Raw genomic sequence first — 24577 nt, 5'->3', positions numbered from 1 at the left:
TTTGGTATAGGGAATTTGTCGTGTTAGAAGTGGCTATGAATGTACTTAGGATCACTGGTAAAGTAAAAAGAAATATCCTGCCATAAAGATGCTGCTTAAAAAGTTATACTGTAATAGAAATACATGCATAAATACATACGAGGAGGGGGAGGGTGGGAAACATTATGGCACTACATTTCAAGGAGGTAGACACATGCAGTTGCAGAGGTACTCAAAATAGTTTGGTCAATTAATCTCAGTACTGGCATAAAATCCCTGACTCTACTCCCAACTGTAAATTGCCAAATGCACAAAATAACTATTCTCCAAAGATATCTATCATTCTTTTGAAGAGAATGAGGTCATCTTGGTTGTAAAAAGAGCAGTTATAGGTGATTATAGTGTTTTCTCTTAATGCTTAAAGTGCTTCACATACCGGTACTTCACTCAGTAATCCTTACAACAACCATGGAATGTAGGCCTGTATTATCCACAAATTACAGATGTGGAATTAAGATTGAAAGATGGTTGTCTCCTTAAAGCTGCCCAGTATGCTAAAAATTGAGCTAATACATGAAAAGGGGCCTTATTGGTTTACAACTCATGCTTAAAACCACTTGACTATATATGCTCTTGCGAAAGCTGAAAATAGGCAACTGCTGATAATCAGAGTATGCACTGCTGAAGCATAATTATATACTGTAAAGCCGGATGTGTAAATAGATAACTTGAACAGCAATAGTATTCACACTGAATATTCTGACACTGTAATTTAGGGGTTGCTAAACTCCACTTTGTAAGAAAAGATCCATCCTCCCTAAGCAATTTTTTCTGCCTTCTGGCAGCAGCAGTGGAGCCTAGTAAATACGCAAGTCCTCTCAGGGTGGTGCTATTTTATGACTTTTAAATAAAACTTTTAATATGTGAGAGCTTCAGCATTTCAGTTTGAAAATACTTATATGGTCTTTATTTTTAATTTTTAAGTGTCAGACAATAAATATCTCTCCAGTTGCATCATGCCCTATAATTTCATTGACTTGTTTTTATTTAGTTTTGAGAGGATGTGTGTCCTCGTGTCCAATGCTGCAGCATATATCTACCTTGATTTTTATTAATGTAGAAAGTGGTATGGGTATCACACACACTCTTCTCCAAGCTGTTACATGTGGACTAGATATCACACTATTGCATTTAAATGGAATCTTGTAGGACTACTGTGCAGAAATTAAAGGGAAGATAAAAACACACACCCCATACACCAAAAGAATAAGTGACATGTTGCTTTGTACAAAAGGAAAGCAACCACTGCTACTTGTCAATAAATTAGAGGAAAACTACTCCATGTGTCCAACAAAGATCACTGTGGCATTTATATTTTCCTAGACCAACATAAGAAAAATGAAATAACTGAAAACTGAAATAGCTGGTCTAAATCACTGATAATTATTATTACTTTAATAAATACGGAGCCCATGTGCCTTTTAATAAGCAATCAGAGCTCCTGAACTTGCAGACATTCCATTTCACTTTAATGACTATTCTTATGAAGAGAGCTCAGTGAACATACTGGTTTTTTCACACCTGCAAGAATCAAGCAACTTAGGTACAATCACCACCTATCAAAATTGGCAGGCTTGGTTTTGTTTAGCAATTCCCCTCCCTCTTTAGCCCCTTACTCCCCACGCCCCCAAATCAGCAGGAAAGGACATTTCAGAACAGTGTGCAGATGTGGGGAATCACTGGAGAATGTCTCATTCCCTGTTCTCTTGATAGAAGGCTCTGCTTCATCAATGAGCCTTCAATAAGCGGAGGGACACCAATTGGATACAAGCCATTAGCAATATGGAATCATTTCATTAACAGAGTACCACCCAGGACTAATATAATCGAAATCAAAATACCTAGCCTGCTACGCCTGATCTCATCAGGAGAGACGGGTCTCAGCTTCCTTTCAGACTTGATTTCTTCCAGTATTCTTTCATGGAGGCTACGTGGTCTTGGTGGGGTTGGTTTTAGTTTTCTTGCAGAGGCCTTGTGAATATTAATACAAAAGTAGAGAACTGATGCCAAAAACTTCACAAGAGATGTGTACAGCAAATTATTATCATGGTGAAGTCTTTCGTAAACTAAAACACACACAGGGTTATGGGATGGATTCAGGCATTGCTCCAGACAGGCTTATATAATAAACCTTACTAGTTCTGAACTAGATCAAATTCAAGATAGCAGGTCTGATAGACTTTGTTTCTTCATGTTGTTTCTCCTCAGTGCTCAATGCAAAGGCAGCTAATTTTTTTGTAGTAATTGTACTTGCCCCCATTTAGAAATTAAAGTATTCCCCCACCCCTTTTCAAATAAAAAGGGTACATTCATCAGGAACGAGGCATGATAGGGTAAAAAACAACAACAACTAGGAGGCTACAAGTTAAATGGGAAAGATGATTTATAGTGAATTAAAACCTCTCCCTCCTTGAATCAAGAAATACAGGTGCAAATAAAAACTGATATTGGAAAGTGTGTGGACAAAGTCAGGAATGAAAAAAACCCAGCAAGCAAACAACAAGGCTAGCTGAAATAGGTTTGTAAGGAATGCGTATTAATTCAACAGGTAGTCTGGCAGCAATAAAGTTAGTGCTTGTCTGAATCCTGTGTATGTTGAATACCAAGGGGGAAAGATAGCATGACCAAGAGGAGGAAGTGCATTTGGGCATAGCTGTCCCTGGTTAAATGGCCCAATGAGTGTGTGAGGAATTAAGAGAGGCAACGTCTGGGCAGGAATTGGCCACAGAAAGGAGGAAGAGTAGAAGACTCAAGGTGAGAAAACCTACTGAGAGCAATATACTGTGAGCAGGGAAATCTGATTAGAAGGAAAGTGAAAATACCAGAGAGTTTTATTTTGAAATAATTCCTGTTACTTGTTTTAACTTTCTATGTAAGCATTATAAAGCTGAAAGGGGATAGATTATATGCAAAATGTTTTTTTTTTTCTATTCTACAGCATTTTTCAGTTGAGAAGTGGTAGGAGCATCAATAAAAATAATTATTGCAAACAAAATATATTTAAAAGCTGTATCTTAACTGGGAAAAGGCACATATCAGATTACATACTGGATTTAATGGAGGTCGAGATCGGATAAAGTCCAAGATAATATCATGAGCACTCTTTTTTAATCGTGGAGGGATATCCCCATTGACCTGAAAGAGAAAACTAATGTTTTATCTGCACATCTGTATCATCTGGTAATTTGAAAATGGAAACAGAACAATGCATCTTAAAACCATCATATTCACTGAAATGCATCAACAGTCTTCAATAAGCTAAGGGATGCTGAAGATAATAACATGTTGTTTGACATTAAGAATTATCTTTGATGAATCAGACCAAAAATCCAGAACTATCACAACAGCCAATAGGAAGCAAGGCACAATGGGATGAATTCTGCTTGCTGCAGCCATTGGCAACCTCCACCCACATATTGCCTGCATTTCACCCACCCACCCAAATTGCCAAAATGAACGTAACAGCAGCTGCTGGTCCAGCATTCTATTCTCACATAGGCCTGAAGGCCACAAACAGAATATGAGTGCAAGAGCACTTTCCCCACTTGTGATTTCCAGCAACAATGATGTTATATGCCCTATAGGGCTTTTTCTGCCTGGGCTTTCTCTCTCTGTCTCCCTCTGTCTGTTTCTTTCTCTCTTTTACTTACTGTATATTCTGGCGTATAAGACTACTTTTTAATTCAGGGAAATCTTCTCAAAAGTCGGGGGTCGTCTTATACACCGGGTGGAGAATCTGCGGTCCAGTATATCTCAAACTCTATATTTTAACTGGAAAAGTTGGGGGTCGTCTTATATGCCCAGTCGTCTTGTACACCGGAAAATACGGTACTTACTTACTTACTTACCGGTACTTACTTACTTACTTACTTACACACACACACACACACACACACACACTCTTTGGGCTCTCAAATTTCAGCAGCACCCCATGCGATGCTAAAATTCAGCACCCCCTGCCCCTCATGTTCTGTTCTACACCATTGTTGCAGCATCCGCTGTGGCACCAGGACCCAGTGCGGACAAACCAGTTGCACTGCCTTTAAAACCGCCTCTGCACACACCATGGAAGAGGAAGCAATTTCCAGAGGAGTGGTCTACAGAACAAGAGCAGTCCTGCAATGTCCAGAGGTCTGTATAATGCAATCTATACAAGCTACAGGGTCTCCACCACTATTCTACGGCTATGTGTGGAATCATAAACTTGACTTTCACCAAAAGACACAGTGAAAGGTAGTCTTTTCTTTTTTAAATTGTGTTGTCACAGCTTACCATAACTTTTCTTAAAGTATAGCGTTTGGATCGAATATCATCCATCAGCATCTCATATGGTGTGAGCTGATACTCTATGGGAAGAGGATTGAATTGACGTTCTTTAACTTTCTTCAATTTCACACCATCTCGCAAGTCTCGCATGACCTGCACCCAAAACTGAGCCTGAAGAATCAAGAACATTAATATTTTTCAGAATCCATAATCAAATGTAAGCCCACTAAGAAAAATAACTAAGCTGATCCAAAACATAATGATCACTAGTTTAAATTAACTTTTATAACTTTTTCTTAGTTATGGTTTTAAATACAAAATTTTATAAGCTTTTATAGATATTATATAAATAATCTTTATAAATTTATGATATTTTGATGTTTTTATTGTACACTACCACAATATATTTAAAGAGTTGGAGGTTTGGAAATATGCTTATCAATAAATATAAACACATGAACAATAAAAACAACAAAAAACCCCACTCCACAATCGTATACAATATTTGGCCACAATATTTAATGTATTATTTACAAGGCAGTATTACCCAATCAGCAGTTTTTAACTCATCAAGATCAGCGCTGGAGTCATCAGTTCCTTCTCTGTCCATTTCCTGCATCTTCTTCAAATTCTGCAGGTTAAAATAAAAGGTAGATATGTTGCAATGAAACAGCAGCAGTATGGTCAGAATAGGTCAGAACCAGTCCTTTCATGACTAACAGAGGCTTTACACTAGTGGATCGGCATCTCTGAATCTCAGCCAATATATTTGCAATGTGAGCAACAGATGATGAATAAATAGAGTGGGGATGAAGTGGGGCCCAGAATCAAAATGGTGGAGACAGAGAAAGGAGGGGCACAGGCAAGAAAGCAACACAAGGTTAACAAAAGGGGTTACAGTTGTTCCAGTTCTCCCTTCAACCCTTGTTACTCTGGGTTTGATGTCAACGCAAGAATGGACTCTGGCTTATCAGTGTTGAATCAGTGGTTGCTGAAAAAGTTGTTATCCATGATTTGATTCAGGATGACACTGCTGACCTGAGATCTAAGAGGATGGTCAGCCTTGAAGCATGTGCTACTGGCTAGCTGCTTCTAGGCAGTTACATTTGCAGATTATTACCTTTAGAAGGTCTGTTTCCCCAAGAAGTGAAGTCTGTAAGAAGGAGGTCCTCTTTGGTGGGGTACCCATATACCTAATATGAAATGTATTTGAACCCACGCTATTTACCATCCTACTACTACTACTACTACTAATAATAATAAATAGCTAACATTTGTATAACTTTTTAAGATGTTAAAAGCACTTCACATATATTAACTAGTTGTAATATTTACAACAACCTTATAAACTTGCAATATAAGGAATGAAATCTGTTCATCTGTTGTTTAAATTGGTTTATCGCTAGATTTCTAGACCTTACCTCTGTAAAGGTACTTTATTTAACTTGATGTAATAGTGTCATATTAGTCACAGTTTCTGTCAGATGAAGCCATGTGTATATGTTTCCCTTCTATTGTTTTCTTTTTATTTCCTGCATCTGTATATAAATCTTTCCACCAAGATTTGATTATACATTGCTCAGCTTAACACTAGAAATCTCTGCACCACTGCCAATTGAAAGTTTTGTATAAATAATGTGACACATTCCATTATAATTTCACCTAACTGAAACCTGAATTTCACTCACTGTTGTTTCGGGTAAATAAACTAACTTTTCGCTAAGAACATGTTGTAAAAAGCTGCTGAAAATTTAATGATCCCAGAAAAGGTTGACATCTGTTGGGAAAGATAATACAGGGAAATCTCCCCTGAGAGATCATTTTAAAGCTTGAGCCATTGTTGATTGTATTTCCTTTTTTATTTTAAAGAACAGTTGCTCAAGTGTTACTGCTTTCTATACAAAAGGGCGGGTAATAGACAGTTTGGATGCTTGACGTGTAAAGTCTATTCAGTAAGCATGTTGTTGTTGTTGTTGTTGTTGTTGTTGTTGTTGTTGTTGATGTTTGCATTACAGAATTGTAAAACCAATTCACCCTGACTGCTCTATTACTGTATGATGAAATACTAATGAAAATGAACATTAGTACACTAAGTTTCATGGCAAGAGGTTTAATGACATCACTACTTCCAGCAAATTAGTCATGTGCACAGTCAGCTTCAGCAAAAATTATGCAGAACAAGTTTCTACTGAACTCAATCTGGGGGGAAAGGTTGCAATTCTGAACAAAATGCAATGAGTGCACTTCCACAGCAGGCTCACTACACAAATTATATACATCTGTATACATTCTAGTTTTTTCATATCAGCATGAAAAAATAGACCCTGTGGGTGACATTGAACAGAAGTCGAATCCTCAACTGAGATTTGTTGAATTGACAGGAAATGGCTCATTCTTTATTGAACCAAAGGTCACTGCAGCATTAAATCAGAGCGCACACTCTAAACCTCTCCAGAGAGCAGTTATTTTAAGAGCTTCCTGGTCACCGCAAATTTAAGTCTATCAATGTTTTTAATATACCACCTATAAGAGAAATGCTAAAAGATGCAATATTAAATTCAATAGAACTTACTTCTGAGTAAATAAGGCTAGGATTGTACTACAAGTCACTGTCAAATCTCTGTCGTCAAAAGGAATTGTTAACACTAAAAGCCTAAAGTTACCAAAATCAGGTTGCCATTTTAATATCTAACTTTCATTCAAAATTTCTCTACTATATTTGCAAATGTGTGCTTAATATTAACTGTTCCACTATTCTATGAAAGCTCAGCATTTGTCTCATATTTAAGCATGTGCAGCATTACATTTGACCCCATTATATATTTCATTAACTCTTAGGGCTGGATTCAGCTAACCTGTTCCTCTAGTGGAAGCCAGCGCAAGGATTCCTGCTAGTGCAATGAAGCTTTCCCCTCTTCCCAAGCATCCCCCATGCGTCACCCAAATCTGCTCTGAAGGGTCAGGAAAACCCCCAGAAGAGCACACAGAGTGAGGAGAGGGGAGATAATTCTGCTGGGCAAGCAAAAATGCTTGTAGTGAGTGAACAATCTATTTAGTGTTGTATTGAATTTCACCCTTAAATATTTAATTTTATCACAATGCCTGCATAATTAATTTGTGTTGTAGAGCAGATCCGATGAAATTAATGAACCTAAGTTATTTAACGTCAATGAATTTACTCTGAGTAGAACTAGCATTGAATACCGCCCTTTATTTTTATTTAGCTGAGAGTTTATTATGTGCAGTACCATACTGAACAAACTTGAAACTGTAAGAGTATGAAATAAAAAGAAACAGACAAGAGGAGAAATCTGTTGAAACTGAAGAACAGAAATATTGTTGAAGAGGAATAACAAAAAGAAATAGGATCAGTTTGAATGAGCCACGGGGGAACTAGCTCCAGTTGCCCACCCCCACCCCCACCCCCCACGAGGAGACAGAGGAAAAGGGAGGGCAAAACCACACACAAACTGCCTAGACTGGGACACACAAATGAAGGATAAGAATCCAGGAAGAGAAAACACATTGAGGAACCCAGACAGTCCAAGATACACACACAGCAGAGGAAGGTAGAGGAGAGTAGACAAAAATAATGAAAACCATTTTTATATCATTATGTGAACTTTTCATATCACTAGAAAGGTTCAAAACAAAATTGAAAATTCTCTCTAGTAGCACCTTAGAGACCAACTGAGTTTGTTCCTGGTATGAGCTTTCGCGTGCATACCAGGAACAAACTCAGTTGGTCTCTAAGGTGCTACTAGAGAGAATTTTCAATTTTGTTTTGACTATGGCAGACCAACACGGCTACCCACCTGTAACTAGAAAGGTTCAAATATAGGAATCTTTCTAGAAAGAGTAAAAGCCATAGGCAGGGTAGGTCTGGAAGAGGACAAGGAATGCCTCTAAAAATCCTACCTATCAAGTCCAGTGGGAAGCATCATCCTTACAACAGAATGTCCTCCAACCTATTCTGGCAAAAATTACCTTTTTGACATAGTGTGTGTACATATTAGTGTACAGAAGAACAAAACAAGTCTCAAAAATGAGTAAAGCAAACACTCATGACTTTTACCATGCTTACCTCTCTTGCACTTTTAATTCTGGCCAAGAATGTGTACAGCTCCATTGTTTCTGCAAATAGTGCCCGACACACTGCTTGATAGTGATTTGGTGCATCTGATTGAGTTGGCAGATGAGCAGCACAGAGCTAGGGGGAAACAAATGTTTTAGTGATATAAGCACCATTGTTCTTGCTTTATTATTATTATAGTTAAATTTGTATACTGCCCTTCATCTAAAGTTCACAAAATACATAACAAAGAAAAAACAAAAACAAACCAATAATGCCCCTCCTACAAACACATTTAAGGGGTATAGAATGTTCAATCAGCCAAAGGCATAGATACAGAGAAACGTTTTTGCTGGGCGTCTGAAGATCATAGAATCATAGAATCATAGAGTTGGAAGAGACCGCAAGGGCCATCCAGTCTGAGCATTCCACAAATAGGGAACCACCACTTTTGTTGCTGACCTCTGGGGCTCTGGTGGAATGGGCACACAAATATTATGATTGCAGGGTCCAGGTTGGTTCTTGTGTGGTCCTTGAGGTATTGTGGTCCTGAGCCATTTAGGAAGAGAACCTAAAATGCCTGCACTTAAAATATTATAAAATATACAAATGCGTGCACACCCACACCCACATTCCATTTCTACTACAGTGCATGCTTAGCATGTATTTTGATTATTCTATCACTTGGTAGACATGGAATAAGACTGGAATGCGATAAGGTCTGTACATAAGCTGGAATACATTAGAACAGGAGCAAAAAATAGAAGTGGAAGTGCTGCTTAACTAAATTTCTATGGGAAGCTTTTATTTTCAAACAGCTTCTGGGATGCCTAGAAACTGGGTTGCAGTATTCAGTTTTTGCTTAGATCACTAAGAAGATTAGAGCATTTCCATCTACATTCAGAGGTCACATTATGTAAACAGGGGAGTCTTGCCAGCTTCTCTCTCTGGGTTCATTCTCATTTGAGTAGGGAGCACAACTCTCCCAGCCAGCCTGGTGCTAACAGAAATCACAACTATCAGGAAAGATCAAACAAAACTTCTGGCTCCATTTGAATGTACTTCATCAAGAGTGAAACCAAATTACAACAAAATATTCACAACTGACTGACTTCTCAGAGCTCACTTGGCTTCTATATAAGCATTTTCAGATAAAGCCTTGAAATCTGCACCACAACAACTGTCTGTCTGGGATCAGAGTTCAAAAGATACATGCTTGCTTCCACTTCTAATCATCATCTGAAAAGAGCTGTATTACTGTTCTCTTTTCTCTAGAGAGTGAAAAAAATTCTTTCCCATGGGACCAAAAAGACCAACTAATGACAATTCTCTGATTAAGCAGCAAAAATATAGCCTGAATAACGTCATGCATTTGCTGTAGAAGTGAAAGATAAAACACATTTCACCAAATCTCAATTTCAGAGGCAAAGCAAAGGCCTTATGCGAGCCCCTCACTTAAACACTGGGAGATTGAAACATGCCATACAACCTCCATGCTGTGTATTTTTATTCACACAGTCAAAATCTATTTACTGGTTCTTGTCTTTCCTCTCTGATACTAATACCTGCCATCTTCACATGCTTTCAGCCACACAGGCATTTGTGATAAGAAAAGCGGCAGCTGTCGCTTCCCTAAGCCATTTCTCTCCTTCTACATCAGGGGTGGGGAACCTCCGGCTCCACGACAATCTTGGCCTGCCAGGAGGTCCAATTTGGCCCATAAGGCAACTTTCTCCAAGCCATGTATGCTCACCCATCAGCTGACGTCACTGGCAATATCAGCTGATGGATGAAAGGAGAGGGTTTAATCCTGAATTGGCTGCATGCCCTGTTCCAAGCAGCAGGATTTAAGCTCCACTCATTAGCTGATGAGCAGTAATTAAAGCGCTTCTCAAAAGCACTGCTTGAAACAGCTCCTGTGCTTCCTCTGTGAGAGAGAAGGCAGCAGTGCAGTGGGGGAGAATAACCTGGTCTCCAGAAATGTTGTTAGACAGCCTTAGGGCCAAACTAGACAGGAGAACCATCACTGATCTCCTGTAATTAAATATATATATATTTGAGAAACTGCTTTATCCCTTATATACCCAGCAGGTCACTGCAGTATGTGGGAGAGCTTCTGCTGCAAATTCCAAAAACACCAGAAGCCCGCTCCACAGTGACTTGGAGGAGGACTTTTGGTGTGGCTGCCCACCTAAGGAACAGCATTCTTGTTGAGATATGACAGGTGTCCACTATCTGCACTTTCTGGAAACAACTGAAGACACTTTTGTTCTTCACAGCTGGAAGAAAGGGAACTCTGCCACAGGCATTGATTTTATATCATTTTGTTTTTAAAATACATCTACCTTTTGGTGGTTTTGTTATTGTGCATCACCTTGAGATGCTTGAATAGAAGATTAATAAATTAATAATAATAATAATAATAATTTAAAAACAGCCACAAGCATAAATTGGGGCAATGGCACAGGGTGGGGTGTGTGTGTGTGCGTCCCAGTCTAAATTGTCTACCCCACAAAGCTGTGTTTTGCCCCACAAGGGAAAATATACAGGTACCTTGTGGCAACTAGTTATAATATACATGCAGAGTCTGAATTATTGTCATTATTATTATTATTATTATTATTATTATTATTATTTTCCACCCTTCACAATAAGGTCCCAAGGGGGGGTTACAGCAATTTAAATTTCAACATGCAAAACATTTTAAAATGATCGTTTTTGCATAACTCTTTACCGGTACATTTTAAACTAGAAAAGAAGTATATGAGTATTTTAAAATTAAAATAAAATCACATGAGCTGACATTTTCTTTTCTATTTTTAAAAGTTTTTTCAATATACTCAAAAGGAACAAGTCTTGCAAGGAATTGTATGAACAATTATTTTAAACATATATTATTACTATACACTATTGCATCTAACTTGTACTCTTTGTTTTTAAAGAGGCATATCTTCTGGCTGCTTATGTTTCATACTTGGTAAAGAATAAGAGCAGGATAAAAATATACTTCCAAAACTCCCACAAATTTCATAAATAAATATACAATAATTTACTCTAGAGGAGAGGCCTATTTTCAGAGCAAGGTAGCTATTATTAGAATGTCATATAAAATGAATCTACCAACATAATATTAAGCAAGCAAAATGTGCAGCTATATTCTATTGTTTTAGAATTCAGATCTGCAGTTTATGTATCCTTATGTAAGACATTAAAATGCTTCTCAGTATGTAGGACATGTTTTGTCCTTCGCTAGATTGTTTTCTCAGCCAAAAGACAGATTTCAAATTGCATGACCAGATGCAAGTTGTTATTTTGCTTTTTATAAGACATCAGAACAACGGACACTTACTTGTGTATGCATGGGATAACGCCTTACTTGTAAACCTTTTGTCTCGGGAGTTAATTTATTCACTCCGATTCAATTAATAAGGTCTAGAAGAAAATACCAAAGTTTTGGGGAGGAAACTTCCAAGGGAGGGGGGAATCTGGTTACTGGCTTCCCATATTGTAACCATAATTAATACTGTGTTGGTACTTATAAACAATGTATTGTCCGGGAATGACATGAAATCTTCAGACTTCCCTTGAGACTCAGTGCCCTAAATATACTTTGTAGACTGAATGGCTTTAAACAGTGACTAAAACAAAGTTGGTCCTGGAGAAAATGTAGAGAACAGTGGAATCAAATAACATGACATTTTGTTTCAGATTATAGTCAGTGTAGCACTTCGCAGGGATAATGCATTCTCTGTGTGGGGGAAGGGATTAACCACCTGGGAGATAGCAGATGGTGTATGGACCCTCTTAAGAGGATCCCAAAGAAGCCCAGCCTAGCATTACCTCAAGGACACAGCTACGTAGAAACTGCAATGGTAAGGAATGTACAGTAACGGTGGTTAGGGGCTGAGATTAATTACTAACTTGGTCCAAGAACTAACATGGCCCTTTTACACTGAAGTCTCTGACTGCATTACTGTGCTCGGCTAAACATACTGATAATCATTTCCTATACAGCATCTACTACAACAACTAAAAGCACAGCATGGGTTAAACTGGGAAGCTTTGAGTTTGAGAAGGTCTGGAAAGTTCCAGGGAACCCCTTCTCCCAAAAAAAGAGAGACTAAGGGCTCATCCACACTTTCTAGGCACAGGTCTTGCATGTCTGTGTCCAAGTGGTTGTTTTTTTTTTTTTGTCCTGCTGCTTTTCCCAGGAAAGCCCGCTGTTTACTGCTGAATCAGAACAAACGGTGGGTTTTCCCTGAGAAAGTGGTGGGACAAAAAACAAACAAACAAACAAACAAACACAAAACTGCTCAGACATGGACCCAGAAATCCCAGACCTGTGTCTAGAAAGTGCAGCAGAAAAGAATAAGTGTGGATGAGTCCTAAGAGCTGGATTCAGACTTGCATTCAGCGGAGTTCTGCTTGGGCTGGAGGAAGGAGGCCAGGAAGTGGGATAGTGTGAGGCACTGCAAGGACAAGGAAGTATCAATAAAGCTTGCCTCCTCACACCATTGGTCCTACAGGAAACCACTGATGGATAATGACCCCTTCTGCTCACAGGCAGTACAGTTGTACCTCGGGTTACGTACGCTCTGGGTTGGGTACTTTTCGGGTTACGAACTCTGCTAACCTGGAAGCGCAACCCGACACACATGCAATTTGCGCATGTGCAGAGTGTTTTTCGCGATTTTTTCCGTTTCTTGGGTTTTTTCGGTCTGCGCATGTGCAGAATGAATTCTTTGGGTTATGTCCTTTTTGGGTTACATACTGTAACCCGGAATGGATTAAGTATGTAACCCGGGGTACCACTGTACACTTTGGATCCAGCCCTATGAAACTGTTACCTGTTATGTTGTGGGTGTTTTTATGGGTGTTTTATTGTTAATTGCTTCACAGGAAGCAAATTATAAATGAAATGAATAATGAATGAATAATAATATGGTTTATTGTTAAGATTTGATCTGAAAGGAAAAGATTTTAAGGTTAAAAAATAAGCAAAGTCACAATGGCATTTATTGTTGTTGCTGTTGTTTAGTCGTTCAGTCGTGTCTGACTCTTCGTGACCCCATGGACCAGAGCACGCCAGGCACGCCTATCCTTCACTGCCTCTCGCAGTTTGGCCAAACTCATGTTAGTAGCTTCGAGAACACTGTCCAACCATCTCATCCTCTGTCGTCCCCTTCTCCTTGTGCCCTTATTTGCCATATTTCAAAAAAGTAAAAGTTGTTGAGGCTTTTTTAGGAAGAGCCTAAGCTTTTTCTTTCTTTTTCTTTGGAACAAACAAAAAATAGTGATTTTAGAGTTGACATACATCCGGGATTTCCATGACATTTTGCCAATTTGGTAAAATTCCCCCCTGACGACATTTTTACACCCAAAAACCAGGACATGTCAGTATGCATGTGTTATGTGAGCCTGAGGGGTTAAAAGAACAAACCCCAAATCAGCATGCCACTGCTGTAATTTGTGTGTTATGTGTGTCACTTCCAACTATGATTCTATGTGGTGCCCATTTTTTCTGTTTAAAAAAAAGGTTTCTTAACATTTAATACTGCAGTCAGTCTGCATCCAAGTCAATGGAGCATGAAGCTTCTGCATGCAATTGTGTACTTGATTTGGCCTTGGAGAATGTCTGAAGGAGCAATTTTAGTAGACTGATTTTTGCTGGAACACAAGGACATTTTTACTGTGAATCCAAAGGAGCCTCAGCTTCATCTCCAACCTGCAATATTAACAGTAGAGTACATTGCAAGACCACTGTAAACTGCATACCCCCAGCATACCCCTCCAACATACAAATGAAAATGTAGCCTTTTCCTCCTTTACTGCAGTCTGAAGAAAATCTTTCCTCTGAAATTATGATTCCTGTTAGCACCAAATGGGAATTTTCTCCCAAAGGAAAGTGCAGCTTCCAAGAAACAATATTCCCTCAGGACATGAAGCAAAGGACAAAAGGGTTAAATTTCCATAGCTGCTGCAATCCCAATAATGGTCAGCTTTCCCTTATAGTGGATGGTCTATGCATTTCAAATGTGTGCACTAAATGCATACATTTAATGCATGTAATATGTATGTAATGTCATGCTTAAGGTAAAGGTAAAGGCACCCCTGACCGCTAAGTCCAGTTGCGGACGACTCTGGGGTTGTGCCGCTCATCTCACTTTACTGGCCAAGGGAGCCGATGTACAGCTTCCGGGTCATGTGGCCAGCATAACTAAGCCGTTTCTGGTGAACCAGAGCAGCACATGGAATCGGCGTTTACCTTCCCGCCGGAGCGGTACCTATTTATCTACTTGCATTTTGACGTGCTTTCGAACTGCTAGGTTGGCAGGAGCAGGGACCAAGTAATGGGAGCTCACTCTGTCGCGGGGATTTGAACTGCCAACCTTCTGATCCGCAAGCCCTAGGCTCTGTGGTTTAACCCACAGCACCACTCACGTCCCCAATGTCATGCTTAGTTGCCCCTAAATTTTTTAGACAATAAGGCATGTGTCCTCAGCAGAGATCAGCTTAATACTGCAAGGATTCTGAGGTATTAACTGGAATCATTAGGGCTCCATTCTTCTCAAATTTACTTAAGAAATAAGGATAACAGAAGCAAAACAGGTTTGCATTGGCAGACCACTAAGTGGAACTTTCCACAATGTGAGTGAAAACTTGGATCTCCAACCTCAGAGCTATAGCAGAATCAATTGGACTGTTGTCTACTGTAACCAAAGGAAGAAAGAGCTCTAGAACACAAACTCTATGCTGAGAGGTACAGTTTTCTATGTAGTTCTACAGCACAGTGATTCAAAGTCATGTTTGCATAGAATGCCATTACAAACAGAAATCAAGGTTTAAACTATCAAGTAGATAATATGAATCAATCAACAAAATGCAGGATGGAAGGTGGTGTTGAACAACAAGAACTAGAATACAAGAATTTAGAACAAGAACTAGAACAAGAACTTGCTAGTTCCAAGTCTCAAAATCATAATTCAAAGGTAACTAATGCTATAATGTGCTTCAAAAACAATATCTGGTGTATAATATTTCCTTTCCACAAAACATACAACTATAGTTTCCAATCCAAAAAAACCCTAGACTACACAGTCAGCAAATGTAATACCTAAAAGGTGAGGTAAATTCTGAAAAATAAGTCTGAACAGCTTATTTTGATAAGTTTTCTTTCTGTGGTTACTAACAATTGTGAAAACATATCAGATGCTATGCTTCCAGTGAAGCTGCAAATTTAAAGCATACCTGAAGATTTAAACCAGAAACAAGAGGAATCTTAAATGCAGATGGTTGACATTTCCATGGATGACATTTCCATGGACAATTATTGTTGGCCATTCTGTGATGGACAGTTACTTAAGATGCAAAGTCAATATTTCATGATCACTCATTACTTTCACAAGAATGTATTTTATTTCCATATTATCTGGACATCATGCCTGGCTTCTGGAGACTTTCCAACTGAAAGTGTGAAAAGTAGAAGTTCAATAACACTGCCAGGCTCCTGCTGACATTAAGGTTGATAATGTATTGCTTATGGATTTATAAAATTCTGTTTGCTTTGTCATTCTTTGCTGTTAACTGTTTTTACTGTAATGTATACAGCAGCTATGACTTTGCATAACACAAGCTTTTCAAGTACAGCTGAATGATGTATTTTGTCCTTATTTACTGAAATAGGAAAATTAATATACCTATTTTGAATAAAATGTTCATCGCTGTGTCAGTCATAGTGGCGAACATCAGAAGACTATTAATTGTGTTACTTTTCCAATTTCTGTGATTTTCTCTAGAGTCACTCTTTAATCAGCACAGCTAAAACTTTAAGGACAGTAAAGTCTATGCTCAGGGATGAAAAGAAGAGATTGACTTGCTGATCCTCAGTTCAGATTATTTGCTGTCTTATCCAATTTGCCTGGGTGGATTTAACACCATCATGCTGATAGTGAAACTGAAAGATGCAACCCACTCCACAGTGTACTTATTAGTGTTAAAGTCTGGACCGCAAAGGTGTTTGTACCATGAGATGAACTCACAGACAGATCAGATCAGCTTTGGAACCGATCAGTACAACTTGTCTGTCTGAAAGTCAGGCACTTCATTCTGCTTTAGCAATTAGGTTTGTTTTGACAAGTGGCTATAACACTGCTATGTCACTAAGGGCCAAACTAGGTAAAACAATGAGGTCTATCTGATGTCACCTCTCACATTTTTTTACATTAAAAACAGTGGTGTGGAGGCTTAACTTCCCCCTCTATTTAAAAAAGCTGCCACCTCCCTGCACAGGAACATGTCAGCATATCATAAAAAGACAACTGCAAATATTAGTTCCCAATCTCAATGCCTTTCAAATACATCATAGAGAAATGTTCATATCTACTTCACAACCAAGAAAGCTGAATGGTGGAAGATTCAGGACAGATATAAGAAAATATTTCCTCACACAGTGCACATTGAAATTGCTCCCACAACTTGGATGGCTTTAAAAGGGGATAAGACAAATTCACAGAGAATAAGGGCTACCAGTGGCTACTAGCTATGATGGTTATGTTCTTCCTCTGCTGTCATAGGCAATATACCTCTGAATACCAGTTGCTCAGGGCCTTTTTGTGGGTCTCCCCTAGGCATATGGTGGGCCACTGTGAGAACAGTGCTAGACTGGATGGCATCTTGATCCGATCCAGTTGGACTCTTAGGTTTTTAAATAATCTTGAGATTGGGATGTTTTATTGCCACCCTAGGCACCTTTGGGAGGAAGGGATAAACAAACAAACAAACAAAAGTGCTCAGATGTGAGAATAATTTTTCAATAGCAATCAATTCCCTTTACTAATCATATTTTTGAGTACTAGCTACATTACTCTCAGCAACATATCCCTTTTTACTTTAAAATCAGGAAGGAGAGGTGGTTTAGTTCTTCATATATTGTTTGAGACATAAACAGAGAAGGTGTTGCAGCCAAATCTAATTTAGCCCTCAGCTCTCTAAAATAATTTTTATTGAGTTCTTGGCCTCAATTTCACTTGAGAGGCTGACCGAGATTTCTCCCCTCAAACCCAAGGATTTATGCTGCAACTTGCTTCTTCTCTGTCAGTATCTGCATGAAAAGCATGCTGGCAGAAAGACAGCAGTGCAGAACTCCTAGTTAATGTCCTGCCAAACAAAAACTTGAGAAAGTAAGCTTGAATATCCAATTTGCCAACTCAAACTCCCAAAGGAGCTACACTGCATTTCAGTTTGAAAAGCAAATTTGCCATATCAGCTGCTGTAGCTGCAGTGGTACAAAGTGATTGAACAGGCCTCTTTGATTTACATCTGTAGTCAGTTGTTTTTTTAATTAACATGTATGATTTGGCAGTTATTAAACAACTTTCCCTGGTGTATCTAAAATGCTACCTGCAAAATTTCCGACTATAAGAAACATGTTTTGAGAAATAATCTTCTAAGTCAACAAAACCCATGAATCTGCACTGTTCAGACAGGGCCAGCCCTAAGATGAGGCAGAGTGAGGCAGCTGCCTCTGGCAGCAGATGCTGACGTGCAGGGTGTGACCAGAGTGCCACGTGACCTGCCCTGTACTCCCTATGCTAGTCTGCTGCCATCAAGCGCAGTTCAGGACACTGTCCTTCCACCAATCTTGCATCAAGAGTCAACTTCAAATCCAATTGGCTTCTTATGTGCCTTGGAGGAGGGTACCACTTTGTCCTTCGCCTCAGGCAGCAAAATGTCTTGTACTAGCCCTGTGTTCTGAACAAAGTGGACAGAATACAAGCTTGTTGGAGGGTAGCTAATCAAGTCTTATTTGGTACAGACAAAGCAAAATCAATGGGCAAGTCAACCAAGTGCATTGATTCCAATGGTCTACTCTGAGAATGATTTAATTGGCTATAACCCTAAACATACAGACACATGCAAGAGAAACGTTGTCATTAAACAATAATGATAAAATCTAATATAAAGTTAGAAATTCCATAAGGAATAGTATTTCCTCTCAACTCGTATCCATTGAAAATATCACCTATGAGCTTGAACTCTTTTAAAATTTATGAGCCATCTAACTTTCAACCTGACCTCGCTTTACGAAACATATCTCTTAAAGTTAACAGTTAACAACCAAAACTAATGGTGGCTCACAGAAACTCCAGTTTGACACAGTTGATAGAGAACACAGAATTTCCCCTTTGAACAATGAAGCAAGAAAATTGCATAGCATAATTTCAGGAGTTTTCTTAACGTAACAATGCAAAGTACCCATTATGGTTCATTAAAGTGAAACTGTGTTTAGGCTATGACAAGGTCATATATTCCAAGTACCCAATGACTTAGGAAATGCATTTTTTAAATGAATCCTTTTTTGCATCAATGAACAGTAATGCACTCAAACTTTTATAAAACATTTGCTTCTGTCAGCAACAGGTTCTGAAAGCACTTTTGAATATCAGCAGGGGGGAAGGGGGTCTGGAAATTATTAAATAAATATACAGCAACTTCTTCAGACTACTGAAGATTTATATTGCAATACTAAATAAATTTAAATAAATTTGTATTGAGGTTTTAAGTATCTGAAGTTTCACATCAAACACTGCGGGTGTATACTACATATCCAGAAACAGAAAAGATAGTCAGCGCTTAATCCAACACACTACCACCAGAGTTGTGCTCAATTTGTCATGCAGGAATTGCAGATACTCAAGGTTACCAAGATCTCTTCACCTACAGGTGGAGCTTTTTTATGGTTACTCAGTAACATAGCGTTGTGCATATGCTCATGTTATTCTTTGCTTCATCATATATCCCAGACATGAGGCCATCCTCAGAGGCCCAGTTCTAGGGCTGATACATGGTTATCTGCACAACTGGGAAAGGTATAGGTAATTGGTGTATTTCAGTAGCAATCACCCATATGAACCTGTCAGAAAAGTACATATAGCCACATGCATTTCTTTAATGCAAAGTAAATACTAACATGAACATACAGATTGCTGTATTAATCTTTCCCCCCATCACTGAAGGTGTAACAGAGGAATTATCCATGCTTGACCGAGAGAAGGTAAACTGACAACACTAAATAAATATAGTAGAACAATTCATATCCACAAAGCTGCTACTCCCTCTTCAACTTTTCTGTATCTTGCTTCATTTGAATCTGTCATAGCTAAAATATGTAGTATCAACATATTTTTGTGGTAAAGAAGATTGGTCTGAGTTCAGGACTAAAGAGCCAAGATTCATGAGTCCGCATTAGCTAGATTGGAATGATGGGAGTCTGAGTCACTTTGAATAGCTTAGCTATGTTTAATATCCTAGTTCTGATTTGATGGTGAGTACATGAATCTTTATTAAGCCTTTTTATTGTATAATTGAACTCATATCTCTAGTAAAGTTGATGGTTTGTACTGTTGTTATCAAAGATAAAGTCCAGACCTTGACGAAACTGCTGGTGAAACGGGAAGATTTGAAGCTGGCCACCCGTCGGGAGGACATACCCACATGTCTGAATGACTTTGTATAACCTTCTCCAACATTGGGAAGATAGACCCATACATCTTATAGACTTTTGCATAACCATCTTTAACATTATATTGCACTTTGTATATTGCATTTTGTATACTGCACTTTGAATCAGCACTTTGACGTTTTAAAGCATATATAGGCTTTGCCTCTGAGGAAATATCTATGTATACTTTTTGTATTATGATATACATATGTGGTAGGCTTTACTCCTTCCTGAGGCTGACTGTAAAGATGCTATCTAGAACTAAAAAAGGGAAAGAGAGACCCCTTTCCCAGAAAAGGGCATGGATGAGTGAAAGGGCAGTAAAGTAGCCCACATGCCTCCATCTATCTTCCTTACAGTGGTAGGTACTATATTTGTTGCATATGCCCTCAGTAATGAATTTGTTAATAAAATAGAACTGACACAAATATCACAACACAAAAAATGCCATCAGATACTACTACAGTGCAATGCTGCATAGTGCTACTCAATTGCTGCCACACAATACATGCATTAAGGTGTTAATCTGGTTCAGATATGCAGACTTCTCTGTTAGGAGTTTGTAGGAAAGTGGAATGTGATGAAGGTGTGTGGGTTGGGGAGAAAATTACATCAATGCAGTGGTGAAATTCCTAAGAGGATTAGCATTGCAGTTATCGCATCTGTACTCTAGGCAAGCTGTTGAATAAAAAACAGAACAGAGCCAAAATAACATTATCTGTCCCTTTAAATACAGATATTTGAAGAATGGTAGGTTCAAATCAGCAAGCAAATAGCTTATGGAACTTCTACTGGCAAATGAGAATGATCTGCTATGAGTAAGGGTGCAATCCTAACAATAGGTTCACAGCTCTGTCATACTAGGTAAAGGTAAAAGGACCAACTCTGGGGTTGCGGCGCTCATCTCGCGTTACTGGCTGAGGGAGCCGGCGTACAGCTTCCGGGTCATGTGGCCAGCATGACTAAGCCGCTTCTGGCGAAACCAGAGCAGCGCACGGAAACGCCGTTTACCTTCCCGCTGGAGCGGTATCAATTTATCTACTTGCACTTTGACGTGCTTTCGAACTGCTAGGTGGGCAGGAGCTGGGACCGAGCAACGGGAGCTCACCCCGTCGCGGGGATTCAAACCGCCAACCTTCTGATCAGCAAGCCCTAGGCTCTGTGGTTTAACCCACAGCACCACTACGCTGGCATAAATAACCAACCCTGGCTCAGACAGAGATACTCCAGTATAACTTTCACATTGTGGTCCAGCTGGGGCTAAGCTGACTGATCTGAGACTGGCTGAACTTATGCCAGCACAAGCCCTGAAAAAATGGGCATTCCAGGTAAGTAGCAAGGGCAAGACCGGGCAAGGGAAGACTTATGCTGGATCCTAACTCCTTTCAGTTTGGTTATGTGACCTGGCAACCCACTGGAACATACATCAGCAAAAAGAGTGGTGCAAATCAGATGCTATTTCAAAGGTTTCTGGGTGGACTTGGTGCAGTTTATGCTGACTTAACTTAAAGTGGTATAATTACACTGGCTTCCCATATTTAGGACTACTCCCTAAGAGAGGGTGTCACAAATACATAATCTATAACCAGCTATAAATATGCTTTAGCAGCACACTATCCCAATAAAGGGTGTAGCAAAAACAATACAGTCATATCTCGGGTTACGTACGGCCGCTTCAGGTTGCACGATTTTGGGTTGCGCACTGCGCTGAACCCGGAAGTAACGGAACGGGTTACTTCCAGGTTTCGGTGCTTGCGCATGCGCATAAGAGCCGAATTGTGTCATGCGCATGTGCGGACGCAGCAGCACGGGTTGCGGACGCTGGGGGTTGTGAACACGCCTCCTGCACGGATCGCATTCGCAACCCAAGCGTCCACTGTACCACAAAACTAATTCCACAGATCTAATTGTATGAAAAAACTGTGGACAGGTGGTCTTTTTATGTGCAGCATAGCAATGCACTCAAATATACTGCAAATATAAATAAAATGCCTGAAGGCCAATAAAGTTCAAACAAGACACACTAGTAACAGACCCACAAATTAAAACTGGGTTGCAGTAAAATCCCTATAAAAGTGAGAAGTCTGACTGGGAGAAATTCGAAGAGCAGAAGGGACAGGTAAGAAGAGGTTGCTGAACACCCTCCCTCACTTTTCCTTTTCCCTGGAACCTCTTTTCCTATTCCCCCCCCCCCTATTTTTCTCCCTGTCAGACTTGGAGGTTACTTCCAGACCACCTGTTTAGACAATGTGGCTATTTATTTAGCATTCATTCTAATTTATTATTTCATAAAATTTATATATTGCTTGACTGTAGATAAAATCTCAAAGGAGTTGTTTGAAGGGAGATTAGACAATGTTGCATCAAGCAAATACTTCCCAACATTTTCCAGTACATCTCCCCATCACTTTCCCTTGTGGCAAAAAGTCCAATTTTGGAAGGAATTGAGTTTGCTGTACAAGTTCTCCAAATCAACTTTAAATGCATGGACTGAATTTGCCACTAAGTGACTGAATCACACCTGAATATAGCGACAGTCTGGAAGCACTCTGAGACTAGAAGAAACTCTCACCAGTGAGTTGGAGAGAAGTGGTTCTCAACCTCCTTTCATATGTTCTTTTTGCATTTTAAGACACCTACTTCATTCCTGTTCTATAGGAAACTGGCACAATCAGATAAAAAACAAAACAAAAATACATACATATATTCAGGTGCTAAGCAAAAACATGTAACAAAGGCGCCAGGCAAGTCTCCCTCCACAAGTGGGGAGCCATTGCAGGAAAGGCCCGTTTTCAAGTCACAGAGGAGACACATGAAGAAGGGCCTCTGATAATGTTCCATAATACCACCATAGTACTAAACCAGGCATTGGCAAACTCAGCCCTCCAGATGTTTTGAAACTACAATTCCCATCATCCCTGACCACTGGTCCTGTTAGCTAGGGATGATGCCTGTACTCAACAGTATAAATACCAGTATCAGATAACCAGACTATACCTTCATGACATCGCGGTAAGACTGAATAACTTCAACGTGTCCTTTGTCATTTTCTTCTTCTACTCCTTCATCCAGAGCCTCATAACCTTCATCTTTGCTCCCATCTGCTTCTACTGTGTTGGTCATATGATCAATAAGCTGTTCCAAGGGAGGGCTTAGCTCTCGCTCTTCATTCTCTTTCAAGCCATAGTCCAGTGCTTTATAAATAATAATTCCCAATGATTCTATTACCTGAAAAGAAGGATTACATCATTTTAGATATATTAGTACTAATATTTTGCTACTATTAACTGCTACAATATCAATCATGAAATACATTTTCTGCTATATCACAGTTAAACAGGAAGATATAAAATATAGCACAAAAATGTAAATATCACTATTAATGAGATGCCAATATTCAAACTCTCTAAATCCTGCTCCTTATGAGGGTTGTTTTGAAACCACAAGAAAAGAATGAGATATGTTAGTGTATGTGTTTAATGTTTACACCTTGCACACTAAGACTATGTAACAATGTTGAGCTTATTAAGGTAATAAGAAATAAGATGTACTGTACAGTGGTACCTCCTGTTACAAACACCTCGGGTTACAAACACTTCGGGTTACAGACTCCACTAACCCAGAAGTAGTACCTTGGGTTAAGAACTTTACCTCAGGATGAGAACAGAAATTGTGCGGCGGCGGTGGCACAGTGACAGCAGGAGGTCCGATTAGCTAAAGTGGTACCTTAGGTTAAGAACAGTTTCAGGTTAAGAATGGACCTCTGGAACGAATTAAGTTCATAACCAGAGGTACAACTGTACACTATAATTCACAGAAAACAAATGGTTACATTTTTTAATATAGCATGTTCAGCTAACAGGGTGGTGCTGCATACTTTAATATTAAAATGTAGTGTGACTTTTACTGGAGCAACAGTAAAAGTCTTGTAAAATGCCTTTGTGCCATTTCAGCAGCAGCCACTCTTTCTATGGGATTTCCCCTGTGCAGGGCCAGTCCACTCATGAGGCAAAGTGTGGTGATTGCCTCAGGTGGCAGGATCCACAGGGGCACCAGATCCCAATCTAGAGCTTTATTCTTCCCCTTGTTCCTGATGTAGATGTTCACTCACCCCTTCCACTCTGGTAGGAAGGGGGGCACCATTTTGTGGTTCGCCTCAGGTGCCAAAATGTATTGGGCTGACCCTGAACCTGTGCACCCCAAACGGAAGAGGGGAAAGGTCCCTACAGCCAAGTGGGGACACCTAGAGGCATACATTAAAAAACCACTGTTTATTACCATTATTATTAGAATTCCAGACTCACTTACAAAAGCACACTGCCCCAAACCTACAGGATTAAGGGGTGATCAGGAAACAAACATGGGTAGTAGAAAGTAGCATGCAGAAGCAAGCTTTTAGCAATAATTAGCCGAAAGAAGAACATGAGTGCTCTAACTTTCTGTTCTCCAGCTAGGATCTGAAAGTGATGGGGTTGTGATGAATTGGATTTGGAAGACATGTACTCTCAGTTGAACATCTTCCAAGTCCAGTCTTCCTCCCATAATAGGAAATGACATCATGGGCTGAAGGGGTGAACAAGCCCACGTGTTCCTGTCTTGAGCAACTTGATCTCAGCTATGAACATGGTTTCCTAGGAACCTCTCCTGAGACCAAGATAAGCACCTGCAATGGCATTAAGGTTGAAACAAAATCATTGCAG

The 24577-nt window shown here is 39.4% G+C and overlaps 1 protein-coding gene across 7 annotated transcripts in view; it reads right to left on the bottom strand.

The window, feature by feature from the left end:
- Positions 1-24577, bottom strand: part of SPIRE1 (spire type actin nucleation factor 1) — an 89537-nt gene that overhangs the window by 30965 nt on the left and 33995 nt on the right. For all 7 annotated transcript variants that reach the window (XM_033154855.1, XM_033154857.1, XM_033154859.1 and 4 more), the window contains exons 3-8: positions 22875-23105; positions 8390-8515; positions 4853-4936; positions 4312-4476; positions 3088-3174; positions 1881-2010 (exon numbers count right to left, since the gene is read on the bottom strand). In XM_033154855.1, coding sequence (XP_033010746.1) covers positions 1881-2010; positions 3088-3174; positions 4312-4476; positions 4853-4936; positions 8390-8515; positions 22875-23105 — 823 coding nt within the window. The remainder of the gene's footprint in view (positions 1-1880; positions 2011-3087; positions 3175-4311; positions 4477-4852; positions 4937-8389; positions 8516-22874; positions 23106-24577) is intronic.

The sequence above is a fragment of the Lacerta agilis genome, chromosome 7 (genome assembly GCF_009819535.1).
Source record: "Lacerta agilis isolate rLacAgi1 chromosome 7, rLacAgi1.pri, whole genome shotgun sequence".
NCBI classification, from domain to species: domain Eukaryota; kingdom Metazoa; phylum Chordata; class Lepidosauria; order Squamata; family Lacertidae; genus Lacerta; species Lacerta agilis.
The sequence above is the reverse complement of the archived record's forward strand: the minus strand, read 5'-3'. Positions and strand labels throughout refer to the sequence as shown.